The following is a 19,126-nucleotide window of genomic DNA, read 5'->3' as shown; positions in this document are numbered from 1 at the left end:
TTATTATTGCTGGTTTTATGAAGAAAAAAGTTTACATTAAAAAAAAAAAAATTTGCACATCCTGCGTTGGGATTATTTCGCATGGCGATGTTCAGACGATATATTGTACAGGCCTAGTTGTAGTCCTTATGTCTACTTTTGGGTTGTCTCATTGCATTTGTGCTGTGGCATTTTGCAGTTGTGTTGCGAGGCATTGGCATATGTGTTGCGGGCAATAGGGGTTCATGTCGTGGGAGTTGGGGTTCGTGTTTTGGGTTAGGCCAATTTGCATTCATGCTGTGGCTTTTTGCAGTAGTATTATGAGGCATTGGTGTTGTAGGCAATCATTGTTCGTGAAGCTTCTTGCTCCAAAGCACTCAAAAAATGCGTATAACTGTTCAAATTTGTTGGGATTGGCCGCAATAGACGTCCGATCTGTTTGGGTCACTGCCAGTGTCTCCTAGTTCAAATGGATTGGAGATCAACAGCACTGAAACATGACCATTGACCGTCATTCCTCTCAGTTTAAATGCAAGATTAAAATGAAAACAATAGTGGCTCAAATGTAGAAATTGCTCCCTTAAAAGATCTTGATTTGACTTGTTCAACCAACAACAAGCTGTGTACTGTATTGTCAAGGATCTGGGACAGGATGGAGCTTTTACAAAATGTCCAGGAGCAATATCCTGTCTATTTCTATATTACGGAGTCTGTTGTAATAGCATTCTTCATGACCTGGTTGCATTTCAGCCACATTTGACATGCATCACTTCCTAAAAGCACTTAGAGGTGAAAAGCCACATACACAAAGTGTATCTTCAGTCAAACTGAAATGCCATTATGCTCTTTTTTTTTCTTTGGTTTGTGTGTGTGGAACATAAATGACTCCCACATCCCTGTCTTCCACTCTATTTATTTGGAGCAAACCCACCAAATGAACCCAAGACGTTACGCATTCGTTGATAGAAGGTGTTGCCACACTAACTTTTTGGGCGTTGGTGCAAAGGACTACTTACCATTTTGATTTCAGTTTAACATGGGGGTGAGTTCAACATTATTATGCAATCGAGGTTTATATTGACTTTCTACAGTAGATGAGAGTTTTACACGGTCTAATTTTATTGTCATGAGAAATACCGATATGCGCCTGTGTGCACTGCACTTCTATCCTGCTCGTTACTATGCAGGAGATGTCGGCACTGATAGGAGTGGCTGGAAAATGTGAAGTCTGCTTCCCTCCCACCTCTCGTTTTCTCTCCTCCCCCTCCACCTCTAAAAATAGCTTACAGAAAGAGAAGGCACTGTAGTACGTGCTCTATCTACAGTATTGGCACTAACACCGCCAACAACGCTGATATTAGTAATTGGCGTAGTGATATACATGCATTGAAATTAAATTAGGTTGCCGTTGAGACATATCGTCTGAGGCCTCGTGGTGTGACTGGGATGCAATCAAAATGAAACGCCACTGTAGAATAAGTAATTACCCCACTTGTTAAATCGTGAAACAGTTTTGGATAATCATGTTTATCTGAAAGCTGAATTCATTTTCACCGACCACACACACTTAACCCTGCGTCAGAATACGATTTGCGAGCCAAGGCTCATGATAACAATGCTCTCACGACTATAGGTGCACGATAACTATTGATCCGATAATAGGAATTATGAAATCATCCCAATAAATACAATAACATTATTAATAGGCTCGATAATATACAGTATAATATTTTTGGCACGGTATCGGTGGATTGGGATGTGTGCGTTCGTTTCCACTCCTGTTTTGCCAGTACATTACAGGGTTTCCCCTATGATTTTTTTTGAAGCTGCGGTGGTGGGCTGCATAGGAGTCAGACCATCTCGCCATGTCGTGCCACGGCAAAATTGCGTCATATCATGACAAATTAATTTTTTTTTTCACATTTTGTTTCTCAAGAAGAACCATAACAAAGATCTATTTGAAATATTTCATTAGCCAGGCTAATGTCGTAGCTCTCAGCTACGGTACATAGGCCTGTTGCGATAACAAATTTTAGTGTGCGATAATTTATTTAATAAATTATTGCGATATGCGATGTTATTACACCCCCCCAATTAAAAAAAAAATTACAATAACACTGTGAGAATACAATATATATTAATAGATCATGTACACCCTTTTAAACGCAATAAATGTTTACTCTTAAATTCAAAAATACTTTTTAGGAAATCACAACTAAAAACAATAGACCATGTCTCTTTTAAGTAAAAGACAACAATATAAATACTGCACAGAAACACAGAAGAAATAAAATGTGTTTTTCAAGAAAAATAAAATTCCACTTAATAATTTAAGCATCTAGGCAAATGAAAACGTTTTCCCCTCATAGCTTCTGCTATGACGCTCCATGTGTAATACAGTGGTACCTCTACATACGGAGTTAATTCATTCCAGGAGCTTGTTTGTAAGTCGAAATGGTCGTATGTCGAGCAGGATTTTCCCATAAGAATACATTATAATTCCAATAATTCGTCCCACAGCCCAAAAACCCACACTACATCATAAATAAATACTGCTGTTACTATTGCAAATAGCAATTACAAAGAGCAAAACAAATAAAATATGAATAAAAATCAGAATAACAATAATATAATAATATCAATAATAACAATACAGTACAGTACCTGTAATAATGTAACAAATCGGCTTCCAATGTGGCGGACTTTTTTTGCTGTACCTGAACGCACCGCGGGGCTGACGGTGAGCAGGAGAGCGCTATTTTACTTTCTGTTTCGATCCTGGCGTCAACAGCAGTGAACACTCGGCGAGTTGATGGAATAAATTATTTGAAACCTACGAAGCTGGCGATTTCTTAGGCGATGTTACCACAATAAGAACTGTCACCTTAACTTATAAAGACTGGCGAACGGAGGGGGACCGCCGGCAGAGATCAGCATTCTACGACCCAGTTCATGGATGCACACACCATGCTTATGTTTTGCTATCATTCACATCTTCATTTCAATGGTAAGCGTCACCGTTTTTTTTCTCCACCTGCACTAAACTTAAACTGCACTAAACTAAAAACAGAACGAAAATGCATTTTGCGTAGTTGGTAACAAGGAAGCCGAACTTTTAACAGCACGTCAGCCGCACGCAGGTGCACGCGAGGCGATAAATCGCAGCGGAAAAATTATCGCCTTCATTTTTATTTACCATGCGATAAATGGAATTATTGCATATTGCAACAGGCTTACATGTATGTAAATTGCGTAGCTGATTACAGCTACTTTACCTCACGTAATACTACGACTTATTTCTTTTAGCAATAGTACTGCCTACATCTCGTAGTCCTTATTTTTCCTTTTATTCGGCCCTAAAATACTACATTAACTCAACAATACTAGTCCTTCTGTTAATGGACCAATGACATAGGTTTGCATAGGGATGTTTGGGACATAACACTCGGAACTTTTCAGGATGCTCAAATTGTCCCCACCATCTTTTAGGCAACCTTATTTGCATTATATAATGAGTTCAGTTATAGAGGTCATTTATATTGCCTTCACATATTTTGTAAGGATAGAATTGACCCTACCATTAATAAGTGAATTACTTTCATTATGTTCAGACCAGGGGTGAAAGTGGGCCAGAACGGTCAGGAACGCAATTCCGGTATAAGAGTCAGGTCAGGAACGCTGTCCCGGTATACGGTGCTTTGATTCCGTCAATATAATGGCAACTGTCAAAACGCTATTTAAAAAATAAAAATAAAAATACAGAGCTGCCACACATGCATTTCATCTACAAGAGGAAAACAATCTACCGACATCAGATTTACATACACAAGTGTTAACAACAAGCATAATGAAGGGCTTGCGTCGTGTAATCCGTTTCCACTGATATTTATTTTATTCCACGGTCGGCATGGAGGTTTCCCCAGTTGCTGCAGTTATTGGTTCAAATGTGCATGTTTTCTGAAACAGCAAAAAAAAAGTTTGTTGAATTGATACAACAATAAAAGGGCAATGCAACAGAAAATGGATCAAATCTTTAAGAGCAAGGCAAGAGTTAGGAGGCTTATTTATCATATTTAGTTTTATTTGCTCTGATGGGGAGGTTCAGAACATCTGTGCACAATGTGTACTTTGGACTTATATTTGTTCATTTTTGTTAGGCTACTTATTAATTTCCTTTTGATTAAAAAAAAAAAAAAAAAGTCAATGTTTGCGGGATCTCCAAAATATATTCCATTTCACTCTGCATAATATATGTCATTTGTACTTATTTTTCGGAATGTATGTTACTTAGATCTTTATTATTAAAAAAAAACACAACAAAAAGTAAATGTTTACAGTAACTTCAATTTTAATACACATCCTATGTTCTTAAGTAGTTAATATTTGGCATTTAGTATGTGAGGAACATATAGTAAACTGTAAACTATTTTTGCACTGTTAATAACAAATATTTATTACTAATGCTATCACACGTCACTTTACCTATACCACTGCGGCGGTCTACAAATGGACGCATACTGTAAACTGAAATGTTTTTTTTGCAGTGTTAATAAATGTTTATTACTGAATAGAGATGTCCCGATCCGATATTTGGATCGGATCGGACGCCGATATGGGCAAAAAAATGCGCATCGCATCGGAACACGGAAAAATTCCAATCCAGACTTCCGATCCAGTTTTTTAAATCCGGTCCGGGTTTTCCAGCGCACCGATAACATAATTCATTCCAGTGTTTGCTTCGGTTTCCCTAAAATCCGGTCCGCATTTTACGGAACACCTTCAACACACTACATTTACATTACCGTCTCCCAATTTACCGAGAGACTTTATCGGTAAAAATGTCAGCTGTGTGGGATCATTTCACCTTAAAGGACGACAAAGACGAAGAGGCAGAGTGCAACATATGCCACAATAAAGTCAAGCGTGATGGTAGAGCTGTAAGAAGTTTTAATACAACCAACATAATCAAGCATTTAGCGAAATACCACCACAAAAAATATGAGGAGTATGTTAAGAAAAGCGAAGACAAAAAGAAGGGTCCTACGCAACTAACACTGGCAGAAACTTGCTATGCATGACAAACTGGCACCCGACAGTCCCAAAGCCCAGGGAATAACAAGAGTCATTGCCGAAGAATTCATTCTGGATGACGAGCCATTATCTCACGTGAGTAAAGACGCACCATCCAACACTTAGAACCACGGTACAACATGCCCAGCCGCCATTACATCCTTGAGCGATTCGGCCGTGGAAGATTCGAGAATGATTCACAAACATCCAAATTCCGATTATTGAAATATGTCGAGTAAAGCGGAACTAATACACAGCGCGGTCTTCGGGACGCAAAGAGAAACGGACCGCATTGCGTCCTGAAAGTAAACATAATGCTTGTTTAGACTCGGGTAATGCCAATGCTCAACTTATGCCGCTGGATAAAAAACACAAGATTACCTGACTGCTGCTGACAGCCGCTTCAAACTACGTCAACGTCGTTTTACTGGAGATAATAGATATCATGTATATAGAACTAGATGCTACACGACAGACTCGACTGCGTTAGCGACATTGAAGTATTGAAAACCAGATGCGTTTGTAAACAGCCGCCATCATGAAGCAGAAGACTTCTCTAGTAGGCTGTTGTGAACCTTCCAGGCAAACCTAATTAACTTTTTATCTAAAATACTCCTAAATCGGCAAAATCTTGACTTGAATCTATCTTCAAAACAGTTTTAAAACTTTCACATGTCAAAAGTAGACAGAAGGGAAATTATGGAATAACGGGAGCAATTTTAACAACTTTAACAGTTGATTCGCAAAATTAAATGAATTGAATGTAGTTTAAAGCTGCTGATACAGAATGGGGACTTGAGTATTTTATTTACTGTTTTAAAATGTTAACTTGATACTGAAATTGTCGTTTATTTAAACCTGAGAGGCTTTTTATACAATTTTTGTAACTAATGCACGAAACATTAAAAGCATCTAATAGCTTGGGGGATTTGGGGGATTTTCCACTGAGGTTGTTGGTGTGTTTTGCTTTTTTAAGACAGTTTACAATATTATTTGCACGTTTTACTGACTATGCCATTTCTGTTTGTTATTTATAATGTTTTGTGTTTTTCACTGAATAAACAGGTCAGTTTTTTGTTACCCACAGTTGTGTGTTATTCAAACTCACCTAATTCAGCTGGCTAGTTGTTATCAAGAGTACTAAAACCTTTTTCAACATGAGTCTGACAACTAAGTAAGGAGGCTAAATAACTTTAAACTTTAACACATGCTCAGATAGGTCGGTATCGGCCAGAGTCCAAAACATTTTTAAAGAAACAAAGGAGGGTACACTGTTGTGTCCTGTCTCATCAATGCCAAGCTTGGCTGCACGTCGGCCGTGAATGATAACGACAGGAGATTGTAAGTCCGTCTAACTAACTAATGACATGTTTTATTGAAGTTGCTAAGCCTGTCGCGATATGCAATGAGTCCATTTATCGCATGGTAAATAAAAATGAGGGCGGTCATTTTCACGGCTGCGTTTTATCGCTGCGCGCCTGTTCGTGCATACATTTATGCGTGCGTGCTGATGGCATATGAGACTCCAGTTCTTTTCTCTAATCAACACGCTGTAGAATTAAAGTTCCGACATACAAAATAAGAAAACACATCTATATTAAACAATATATACGTTAGCATTGCTACATTGAGGTGAATGGGGAAAAACGACGACCTACTTTAGCCGGCTATAAAACAGGCAGCCTTCTCCAAAACTTGCAGTTAAAAGGAGACACTTCAAACATGAAAAATCGCTGGTTAACAGCATTTGCAAAAGGGGAAAAAAAAGTCTATTACTGAGAACACATGCAATGACAAAAAGCGGTTTAGCTAACGTACTTCCGGTGAACATTTCACAAATAAAAGCATGTAATGTTCGTCATATAAATAACGATTTCTGGAGTTAATCCCACATACTTCAGATTCTACACTAAGAATACCTTTTAAATGACACCCTTTATGAAAATTCTGATTGCCAATGTATAATTATTATAATACTATTATATATAGTACTACAGTATACTATAATATTAATGCTAGGTATTTTTTTAAGAATTGTTTTGAATCATTTTGGAAAGGTGAAGTCAGTGTTCTGAATCTGTTTACATTTTTTTTTGCACAAATTAATTCTATCAGCATTTGAACTCATTGTTTATTTGCGATTTATTATTGTTATCTGTTTATTTGTACTTTAATCAAGAATTTAAGTGTTCCAAAATGTTTTTGTGAATTGACAAGTGTCAAAAAAATTTTCGTTGCCGAATTAGTAAAAAAAAAAAAAAAAAAAAAAAAAAAAAAAATTATAAGATTGGCCGACTAATCGTAAAAATAGTCGGCTGACTAATCGGGAGAAAATTAGTCGTTTGGGACAGCCCTAATATATATATATTATTTTTCATATTGGAGATTGTACATATTTTTCAATCCATTCTATGTGCGGCCTTCTATTCTATTGTGCGATGGACTATTAATTTGCAAATCAGTGAAAAAATACAATTATGAATGAAAATCAGTTTTTGTATGGGTTATAAAAATAACTGGCCAAAAGTTTTCTTTGCATTTCAGTAGTTTTGCGCCCTCCCCCCCCATATGAAAAAATAAATTAATTAATTACATTAAATAAAAACATTCACGTCGCCCCTGGTTCAGACTTAAATGACACCATTTTTTCCCCTCAAACGCACGTTTGATTGACTGATGATTAGTTAAATTTCCTTGTTTTAAGTGTAAAGCTAATAGAAACAAGTGAAATTATCTGCCAGTGCTTCAAGTAAATTTTACTCAGATTTCTTGAAATAAGAAAAACAGCTATCTGAAAATAATCTTAACACTCTTGTTATCAGCAAAAATTGAGTATATTTAATCTTTAAAAAAAACTTTTTTTCATTAAAAATGTTCTTTATTCAAGAAGTGATAAATGACCAACCTTTAGATGTATGGGCTTAATAAGAAGAAATGGTAATATTTACCTAAAGTAAATTGAATAATCTGACCCATTAATCTGTTAATTTGTCTTTAACACTCAAAACAAGATGGAAAAAAAATATTCAATAGATTTTAAGAAAAATCATCAGATTAAAACGTTATGAATTTTCAGTGTGAAAGTTACTACAAGTCGATACAGATTTATTTTTGCATTGATGATTAAGCCTATCAATTAATTACCGTAGGTTCATATTGGCGAGAAATGTAGCCCTGACCCCCGTTCACCTATCAGTTTGGTTTTATTAACGTCCTGGCCCCACCAATATTGAGACCAAACCTACACCCTTGTAATAGACCCATTTCAAGGTGTAGGGGGAAATTCTAATTGCCGTGTAGTTTTACTAGTTTTGGTGAGAAGGTGAACAGCTTTTTTTTTTTGTTCGTGAACTACATTACCACTCAAACGCACATCGAGCTACCATTTAGCTTAGCAAGGAAAGGTATGAGAGACATTTTTCGAGTGTCCCGGAGCTCGCGAAACGGGAAAAAAGCTCATTCATCAAGGTTTCATCAGCCGTGATTGTGTATACCCGCCCGCTGTGACAGCTCTGCCCCTCTGCTATTGAATGCGTTGTTGATATTAGCGTGACAGCGCTCTGACCTGCCGCTCGGCGCAAATTCATTCTAACTTGCCTTTCCGTCCAAGACTGCCGTCCACCGCTCACTTTCGCCGAAATGTCCGATCCAAAATACAGTAATGCCCCGGATGAAAGGAAGAAGGAGCAGAGTCTGTATTGGCTTAACCACTTTATTGTGGCAACAATAATAAAGAATAACAAAACAACAGCGGGCTTCCGCGACATACGACCGCTATCTCCTTCTCGCTTCCCTCAACGTCACAGCTCCCCGTCCGATCGTCTCGTAAGGGGGCTTCGTGTAGTTACGGACATTACAATACACAATGAATAGGTTGCCGCTGAACCCTTCACACTAGGCTGCCGCTAGTTTGAAACTGCCTTAAAAAAAAAAAAAAAAAGCAGCTGTTTTGCATGGCGTGGCGGCTTTTATTTTGGTGTGGCGGTGCGCCACAATACTTATATATAGGGGAAAAACTGCATTGTATCAGTGACCGTGTGTGGTTCAGGCAGAGGGAGTTTTGCCATAAATCAAGCGCTCCCTTTCTGTGAAGTCATGCTCAACTGACGGCGGTGTGCAGCACGGCTGGCTAGTAAACAACAAGCATGCCGTTGGTAGCGCGGGATTTTTACAAGTTGTCAGTGGAAAACGCTTCACTTGCAGTTTGTAACACACGCAAAGCTGAAGTTCCACGAGGAGGGGAAAAAGGTGTCGAGCTACAACACATCTTAATGAGCCACTTAAAAAAAAAAAATCAAAATGGCTTGGATGGTGTTTTAAAAGAGTACGAAGACGCGCGAGCTGCGAATGAAGCTGCCCATCCAATACCAAAGTCTGCTAAGAAAGCCGGGGTTGTACCATTTAACGAGGCCTTTGAAAAGTTTTACAATGACGACCGAGGGCTATAGCGATCACAAACATGATCACAGAAATGATGGCGCTAGAAAACTAACCTTTTTCCCTTGTCAAAGACATAGGATTCAGGCGGATACTTCGTCATTTGGAGCTAGGTCTGGGCAATATGGCCTTAAGTACGTATCACGGTAAATTGAGCCGATTCATCTCGATAACGATAAATCACGATAAATTCGCCCAAGCGGACTGTTATATCATTTGAAAATCTGAATCAATGCATGAAATACAAATTAACTTTTTCTCGTTGATTTATTTACCATCTTTCAATTTAGCATATTTAATAATTGTACATGCAGTCTAAACATTAAGTATGTAAAAATTTCTTGTAAACAAAAAGAATTCAACCATGAATATTTATAGCAGCTTGTATGACTTGAAAAATGTACAACATTAAACATAAAAATCAATACTACGACTGTGCAAACATGTCATTGTAACACAAATGACTTACAGCTTGAGCAGTACACTTCAAACCACTTATTGTTAATGGCTGCTGTGACATATTTACTCAATACAAGTGTTTACTTCAAGGTTTTTTTTTGGTTTTTTTTCCAGAGCATTTTTTAATAGACACACACACATTAAAGCTATATTGCTCTTGTGCCAATGAAACATTTAAGATTTTAAGATGGCAGTAATGACACAGAATTAAACAAGCACATACAGAAAAATAGCTGCAGCCATTAAACAGTCACTGTTGGATTATAATTTACGCTGAATGCTTTGCCATCATAAAAGATATCAAAGAAATCACGCACACACACATAGATACAAAATAATGCGACATACTAACTGCTAGATGCAGTCCGTGGCCGTGCACAGTCCACTCATTAAGTTCAGCCGTTTCGACAAGGTTAGAGCCGCTATCCGACTCCATTACGTTTGCTTGTAGCGTTAGCCGCTAGCATTAGCCTACCAGGCTTCTGTTTGAGTTCCTGATAATCACGTGACTTCATACGTATATTACGTAAGCACACTGACTGCTTTCTTAAAGGGGAATGAACATAGCCGAACAACACACTTAAAGCGTCATGAAAAGACTATATTTTCTTGTTTTATGAAATTAACAAATTTACCGACATGGTAAAAATTATTCATGAAGAATTTTGGTAACTGTAAATTTTCGGTACACTGCCCGGCTCTATTTGGAGCCCAGGTTCATCATTCCAAGCAGAATGTTTACCGGCAAAGTGTGATGCGATTTCCACAAGCTTCCATACTTCGATGAGCAACCATGCACGGCACGTACGTTTGCCCACGGACATATGGACCAGTAATGTCAGCAAGTGGCCCGACGTGGATTTCGTACTGTGCAGAGAAGAAACCTCACTCTTTCCTGAATATGGGTTCACTCACTGGCGTTTATATGGATTATTGTTAGACAAGCCTTTAATCCATTTTGTTCTACCATATTTTTGATAATAAAGAATGAGTGGTGAACCTTACCTTAATTGTTTGCATTTTACGATGTTAGTTATAAGTTAGTAAGTTATTGAAAGGCCTTTTGGTTATTGATAGGCTTGCTGTCCTATAATTAACAGGCTAAGGAAGTTGTTTCATGGACCAAGACCACAGCAGTCCTCTCTCCTGTAGCACCAAATATTTTCATCTGATGACAAAGCACAATACCTGTTGGTTTTTTTTAGTTCAGTGCTCATTGTTCAGTGAACACCTCTTCAATGACACTGACTTATTGATTGTGATTGACTCAAATTATATTTGTTTGAAAAAATAAATATTGGCACTTTATTTGAAGTCGAGACTGTTGTTGTCTTTGTTTTCATTATAATAATGTTCATGTCATAACAAATCTGGTTAGGTCAAAGGAAAATCTATGTTGAATCCACCACTAGTTTTTTAACCTCTAGGTGTTAAAAAAAAACTCTGGTGAAAATTATATATTTGTTATCGATATCTGTATCGGCTTTGAGGAGCAGGAAGTTATCGGTTTCCAAAAATGGATGTCGCGCACCCCGACTCACGACCTGGCGGTCCGTCGCGAGGCAATCCACCGTCTCCAGCAGCCCCATCCTCTCGGCCGCCAATGGGGAGAACGCACGTAGTTTCGATATATGTCCATCAACGTACAGTGAGTGAGGCACATCAACTTATCTTCCCTTGCCTAATGTTTTCCACCTGTAAACAAACAAAAAACTTGTAACACTTGCTTTATGCGTTAACATAATTGTGCCATCTACAAGTACTGATTAGCAACAGGGTAGCAGCAGATACAGTAGTTGTAGTAAATAATATTAACGATCATCATAATTACAATCATCATGGTAGTAGCAATATCAAAGGCAACAAGTCCCTTCATGCACAAGATTTTAGCTTTAGTATTTTTTGAACATTGGCCACATGAAAATGCAGAAGGTATTTCCATAACACAGTGGCAACATGGCGACAAAAACGGTGGGTCTTTGTGGTGGCACGAGCTTGGTCCCACATCTGCCTTCATGAGCATGTTGTCCTCCCCTGTCGTGATGATGGCAGATGGATGGGGTATTTCCAAATTGTCGTTTTTAAAGGATTTTGATGAGTAATGTTACTCCAGCTCCACCGTTGTTTTGAATGGAGAGATTCTAAAACAGAAGTTGCTTACAAAAATAAGAAAGTAAAGCGGAAGTACCTCGGAAACCTGTCTATAGGATTTTGAGTTTTTACAGTGTTCAAAATAAATTAATGATACCTGTTGTATACCTGTACATTAGGCACCAGTGCTACTTGTTTTATCCATCAATGACTACTGAGCTCAAATTGACAACGTCTGTTATCTTTATTATGTTTTATTTTACACCCTCCTCACCCTACAGTGCTGTTTTTTCCTCATATTCAAAAAAGCTTGTATGAAAGGAACGTTAGCCACGCATCGACAGTAGTCATGATTGATAGAAGCCTAGCCTTCCACAGGGCTAACGTTACGTTAGCAAGGTACCGTAATGTTAATCTTATTTAATAGCGCTACGTTAACTTCATTTTACCTTGTCCCGAGTATCGCTCCGCCTTCGGTGAAGCAGGGGCTAGGTAGGCGAGTCGCGCGGTTGCCCCTGATCTGGCTTCCGGGGGGCGGTCATCGCTCGCCGAGTCCAGCCGGGGGTATGGAAGCGTCGGCGGGGCCACGATTAGCCAGGGGTATTGTTATGCAAGCACTGTATTACAGTGAATATATGAAACAGTGTTCGCCTTGGTCTCCAGCTTGTAATGCTGCCGCACTTTTGACATTTTTTGCCTTCTCATGGTGCAAACCTCTTGGCTTTCGTCTGCTTCTTCACAGTTACAGTATCTCTATATCCATGCATGGTTGAAATTAGGGCTGCAGCTATCGAATATTTTAGTAATCGAGTATTTGACTAAAAACTAACATTTAATTGAGTAATTGGATTTAAAAAAAAAAATTAGGTAATGAGCTGTTATATTTATAATAATGAATGAATTTATTATCATCATCATCAAAATCATTGACAGTTTCAGAGTGTGGAATTTTACCCGAAGGAAAGACGAAGACAGACAAGGAAAGACGGGAAAAGCAGATGCTTATCGAAATGCTTATATATGAGAAAACAAGACATTTCACTTAATATTGAACCATTTTCAGACAATCAATGTCTTTATTTTTGATGTACATTGTTGAAAACGGCCTACAATTGCATCTCAGATGGGACTAAAAAGAAAAACAACAAATTCATGGCTTTCACTCAAAAAACTTCTAGATCTTATTAAAAAAAAACAAAAAAACCCTCTTATTTCTTACCTAAAGATGTCATTACGCTCAAAACAAATCATTTAAAAGTAGGGTTGGACATCGAGCATTGAGCATCGATGGGACCCGGTTCTAACAGTCTGGTTCTCCCAGAACAGTTCAAATTTTTACATTTCGAAAAGATCCAGCAATGACTACTGAGCTAAAATTGACAGTTAGCTTTATTCTGTTTTTATTTTACACCCTTATCACTCAGCACTGTTTTTACAGATTAAATAAAGCCTGTATGTAAGGCACGTTAGCCACACATCGACAGTAGTCATAACTAATAGAAAGCTAGCCCACCATAGGGCTAACGTTCCCTTAGCAAGGTACGGTAATGATCTCATCTTATTTATTAGCGCTGAGAAGTCTACTGCTTTAAGATGGTGGCTGTTTACTAATGGTGGTGAGTCTCATTTCTCATCTAGTTCTATATACATGGACGAAATTTTACATGGCACTCCAGTACAAAACGTGTTTAATTAAAATAAATAATCTGTAATAAATATCAATTTTTAAACTCAAGTTACTCGAGCACTGGTTTCAGCTCTAAATAACAAATAAATAAAAATAATGAATTATAAACTCACTACTTATAAACTTCATTCACTGTACTTAAACTTGGTGCCTGCCGTTGTTATTTTGAGACAGAAGCGCTGTGTGAGCAATATGAGATATGGCCTTATTGCTACTATTGCTAAATATACTGGTGCAATATGGCACTTTTTCTATAACTTCAGTTGAATTTCTCTTATTTTTCACAGAATGTTTATCGGAATACCTTGAAGTTGTTACATTTATCTTTATTAATGTATTCAGTGGGGCATCACAATACAATTAGCCATGAAATGTTCAATCCACGAGCACATATATCAGTATCGGTTTGATATAGGATTTTTGGAACCGGACAATATCTGTTATAAGTTAAAAAGTCATTATCGGACAACTCTGCTTACAATTTGTGTGTGTGAAACTATCTGCAGTTGGGTATGGACATTAAAATTAGTTTGAAATGGCATCAAATGAGATTAGCAGATACCTGCAGAAACCCTGAGCTTGTTTTGCTGTTAATTACTTGCATCGTAAAATACCAATGAATGATTTCCAGACCCATATATCGGTAATTGTTGCATTGCCATATCGTGAGCATTGTATCGCTTAGTATCATGAACTACCCAGAGGTTCCCACCCCTAATATCTCCCTCTAAAATTTTTTAGCCTTTTGCAACTACAACTGAAAGCCCAGTTTATCCTACTAGCTGCTTTATTAGCATTCTCCTTTTCCGTCAGATTTTTATGTATGGAAAATGAAACGGTGATGCTAAGAGCCTCAACTCGAGGATTGGGGTCAACTGGATAGCCACTGCTTTTAGGATCATCAGCAGGTTTTGTCTTAAACGGATTTGGCTGGAGGAGCTGAATCAACTGTGTCCCAGGATTACAGGAATGACATTGGAAGATAGTCGAGCAGAACCAGCGACACTTTCGTCGGCCAGCTCCCATAAATCGCACGCTAGCGTTTCACCTGTAGCACAGTCTTGTTCTAAAAGTCGGAATTCAGGCTAATTTTAGGAGCTCTTTAACGGGTAATGTTTGGTTCTGTTGTGTGGATTTTTAGTGTCTATTGAGGAGAAATGGATTCAATGTATTTTTCCAAATGTTAAAGCTTGTAGTGTCTGCCAAGTGCCTGTTGCTAGGTAACTGTTTAAAGATGGTAATGGAAGTGTTGGCGCTGTCTTGAAATTGTTTGCCTGTCAATATGTTATGCTATGTCGCAGCATACTTGTACTAACTATACCGTAATTCTATTGTCTCCCACAGATCAGGAAGAGTCTAGGCGGCGGAGCAAAGCACACTATTAGCAGAGGAAAATGAGTGAACTGGATCAGCTACGCCAAGAGGCTGAACAGCTCAAGAACCAGATCCGAGTAAGATCTAAGAGTTGGCCTTGGTTTTTCCACATATTGAAAGTAATAGGAACGTACGTTCGATTACTGTATTTTTCGGACTAAAAGTCGCACCAGCCAAAAAATGTGCAATGAAGAGGACCAAAACGTATACTAGAGCAGTGTTTTTGAAACGTTTCTGAGTCACAGCACGTTTTTACATTGGAACAAATCTTGCGGCACACCACAAACTGAAAATGTTCCAAAATTACTTTCTGTACAGTATATTTAATTATAAAATATTTATTTTCAGTATCACTACTAAAACTTGAGCCTGTTTAGATGAACACAAAGCCATATCCTGGCAGGAATCTTCAACAGCTCTCAGTCTCTGTTTTTGTTTTTTATATCATTTAGGCTTGAAAAGCTCAGAATGATCAGGTGATTTAGCAATATCTTTAACAGCATCAGGGCCGAGCATCTTGCTGACAAAGGCTTTGCTGGCAGGTAGCCTTAATGTCTGCCACAGTGTGGGCCTTTTTGCATTTAGCAACAAGTTCAGCAAAAAGGTAACTAGCTTTTTAGGGATTTTCTCATTTACCTTTGTAGTTTTTCTCAAAAAAAGTTGCCTGTTTCTCTTGTGTTTTCACAAAGGCGAACAAGATAGTCCATCAACTTGTTTTAAGAGACTGGTGTTTCATTTGGAGATGACGGTTAAGCTTTCTTGGCACTAAGATACTAGATAGCTGCTCGTGTCGCATTCAAGAACTGCTCAGATTTCTAGCCATCAGCCACCATACTGTCCTCGACAATGTGTTGGAATAAAACAGCGGGAGGATTGACGGTCGTCACATATGGATAAAATGGAAACGGCACTCTTGTGTATATTGACACTTGACGAGTCTTATCAAATGATGTACAGTAGACAAACTGGGGTCCACGTTATCGCGGGCAGCAAGGTGGCTGATGGCTAAAAATCCGAGCAGTTGTCGAACGCGACATGAGCAATACCTCGCTCATCTGCACACGACGGAGAACTTTCTACATCCTCCTCCCTTCCTACTGCAACTCCGCCTGATGATGTTTAAAAAAAAAAAAAAAACAAATACGACAATGGATAAATTCTTGCGGCACACCTGACGATCTATCAGAGCACACTAGAACAGTGTACTAGAGATGTGATCTAAAATTCTGTGCCGAAAATGGCTAAAATTGTATTTTTGGTTAAAAGACCAAAAGTTTACCACCAAAAAGTGTGAAGAACCAGAGTCCTCTGGTGATGACGTAATCAAAACACGGCGAGAAGCAACAACACTGACTCAAGGCCAACATGTCTGCAGTGTGGAAGTATTTTGAGGTATCAAAGAAATATGTAAATTAAAGCTGTCCAGACTAGTCGAGGTAGTTGACGTCATCGATGACATAAATGCATCAATGAGCACAACATCCTGTCGACGGTTAATTAAGCTTAAAAAAATACATGCGTGGAAAGTTAATAATGGCGGACGCTCAGTATGCAAGCGTGGAAAGCGGCAAAACATTTACTTATTTCAACGAAACAAAGGAGGGTACACTACTGTTGTATCCTGTATCTTCAATGCCAAGCTTGCATACCAGGCTGCACGTCAGCCGTGAATGAACACCTAAAGCACAGTCACACAGTTTTAATTTTGGTAAATGTCAGGAGTCAACAAGCTGGCAGATCGTAAGTCCATCTAACTAACTAACTAACTAACTAACTAACTAACTAACAACATTTTTTATTGAAGCAGCTAAGCCTGTTGCGATATGCACTAAGTCCATTTGTCGCACGGTAAATAAAAATGAGGGCGGTAATTTTCACGGCTGCCTTTTATCGCTGCGTTCGTGCGTGCATGCATTTGTGTGTGCGTGTTGATGGCATATGAGACTCCGGTTCCTTTCACATGTTTATTGGTCATCAACACACCGTGGAATTAAAGTTCAGACATACAAAATAAGGAAACACATCTATATTAAACACTGTAAATGTTAGCATTGCTACATTGAGGCTAATAGGAGGAAAAAAAAGACAACCTACTTTATGCCTGCTATAAAACATTGGCAGTCTTCTCCAAAACGCAAACTTGCGGATAAACGGTGACACTTGAAACATGAAAAATCGCTGGTTAATAGCATTTGCAAACGAAAAAATATATACATATTACCGACACCAAATGCAATGACGAAAAGTGCACTTTTTTTGGGAGTGTAAAGCTTACGGTTAGCGGTTTAGCGAACGTACTTCTGTTGAACATGTCAAAATAAAAGCACGTGATGGTCACCATATAAATAACGATTTGGGAGTTAATCTCACATACTTCAGATTCTACACGAAGAATAGCTTTAAAATGACACCCTTTATGAAAAATCTGATTGGCAGTTAATAATTGTTATAATACTATTATACAGTATATAGTAGTATACTATTATACTAATGCTAGATTTTTTTTTTTCCTAATTGTTTTGAATCATGCTGGAAAGTCTTATTTTAAGAAGCAGAGATTGTAATAGCCTTGCGTTTCTAGTTTCGATGAGAAAGAAAGATTTTGGTTGTTGTGAACTACAACTGCACACAAACGTATGTCGAGATCTCGTTTAGCATGGCAAATGGTGCCGTGAAAAATACAGCGGGATCACTATATTGCAATTCTAAAATTTGTTATTTTGAGTTGTATGGGTTAAAAAAAAATCCATTGAAAATGATTTTTTTTTCACAACATATTTGCAAATTGGAACATCAAGATGAATATAATGTAAAAAAAAATAACAAAAAATAAATAACTAAAATAGTTCAAATAAAATTGAAATCAATAGAACTTATAGAATAAACCCACAGCCACAGCTCAAGTTGCTCAACATTAGAACAAGAACCCTTGGTAATATAGAACTAGACTTAATCAATATATGAAATTGATTTTATGTAAAACACATACCACTGCTACTATAATTAATATTAATTAGTTAAATATTAATGGCGAGACAGAGCGCGTGTGTATGACTCGTATCAGTATTTAGACATTATAGACACACACACCTTCTCTCAACACAAAAAGTCGCCAGAGAGAAAAGCAACACAGGCTGTATTATGGAAATGTTGAACAGATGTTAACAATTGTGGAAGACTTTACAAAAGTAGGCTAATGGTATATAAGCAGGGGTGCACATATTTTTTTGCCCAGGTTCTCAGAGGAGGACCTGGAGATGTGACTTGGTCCTCATTGAGCTTGAGAGCCGACCCGCTTGATGCGATAAAATTATGACAAGCCTTTAATTTTACTTAACCTTACTTTTTAATTACCTTTAATTAATTATAATAACAATTAATGCTTGATTATTAACTGGCACAACAAAATTGCCATTACTTTGAAGAGAAATGTAAAGAAATAAACATAAAAGCACTAATTCAAAATAACGGGCATTCATATGCGGCTCCCACATTAACTCCAAGCCTTTGTAAAAGTGGGATTTCCTCCTCATAAGAGCTCATTGAACGTGCATGTTTAGCTCTGTGAAATGCGAGCAAAAACATGTTTGTCAGTGCATGGCGCTGTTCTCCATTAACTTTATTCCGTCACTTGTCCATAGGGCGAGTGGGATCCTGTCTGACATCGCCACATGCTGTTTTTTTCGTGCTTTTCAAAGTTTGGATGGCTGAAATTCTTTGACCCTACATAAAATGCGCTGCTCTTATCAGCGACATTGGGATTCTCATGGCAAATTTTGTACCACATTTCAATGCGAGCATCATTTGCTTCTAGCCATGGTACCTCCTGCTGCCACTTTTCAGCAAAAGTCCTTTTTCTGTAGCTCCAGCGACGTCTCTGTCGTCTGTCTGTCTGTCTTTTGACGGGGTGGGGGAACACGGAAATAATTATTCAGTGGGGCCTGCCTCTTTGGCATTTTGAGAAGTGGTTTTCTCGTGTCCGCCGCAAATACAGTGGTCAGCCATCGGTACGCAAAAGCGTATGGAAGC

General features: G+C 38.1%; 1 protein-coding gene across 5 annotated transcripts in view; it reads left to right on the top strand.

Annotated features, from left to right (window-relative positions):
- gnb1a (guanine nucleotide binding protein (G protein), beta polypeptide 1a) overlaps window positions 1-19,126 on the top strand; it is a 73,986-nt gene that overhangs the window by 12,476 nt on the left and 42,384 nt on the right. For 3 of the 5 annotated variants that reach the window (XM_057857345.1, XM_057857328.1, XM_057857319.1), the window contains one exon: window positions 15,068-15,174. In XM_057857345.1, the coding sequence (XP_057713328.1) occupies window positions 15,118-15,174 (57 nt within the window). In that variant the 5' untranslated portion in view covers window positions 15,068-15,117. Of the gene's footprint in view, window positions 1-12,701; window positions 14,833-14,918; window positions 14,944-15,067; window positions 15,175-19,126 lie in introns of those variants that run through there. The other 2 variants (XM_057857314.1, XM_057857337.1) reach the window with 2 other exon arrangements.

This window comes from Corythoichthys intestinalis, chromosome 2 (assembly GCF_030265065.1).
Source record: "Corythoichthys intestinalis isolate RoL2023-P3 chromosome 2, ASM3026506v1, whole genome shotgun sequence".
Lineage (NCBI taxonomy): Eukaryota > Metazoa > Chordata > Actinopteri > Syngnathiformes > Syngnathidae > Corythoichthys > Corythoichthys intestinalis.
This window is presented reverse-complemented; position numbering and strand designations above follow the sequence as displayed.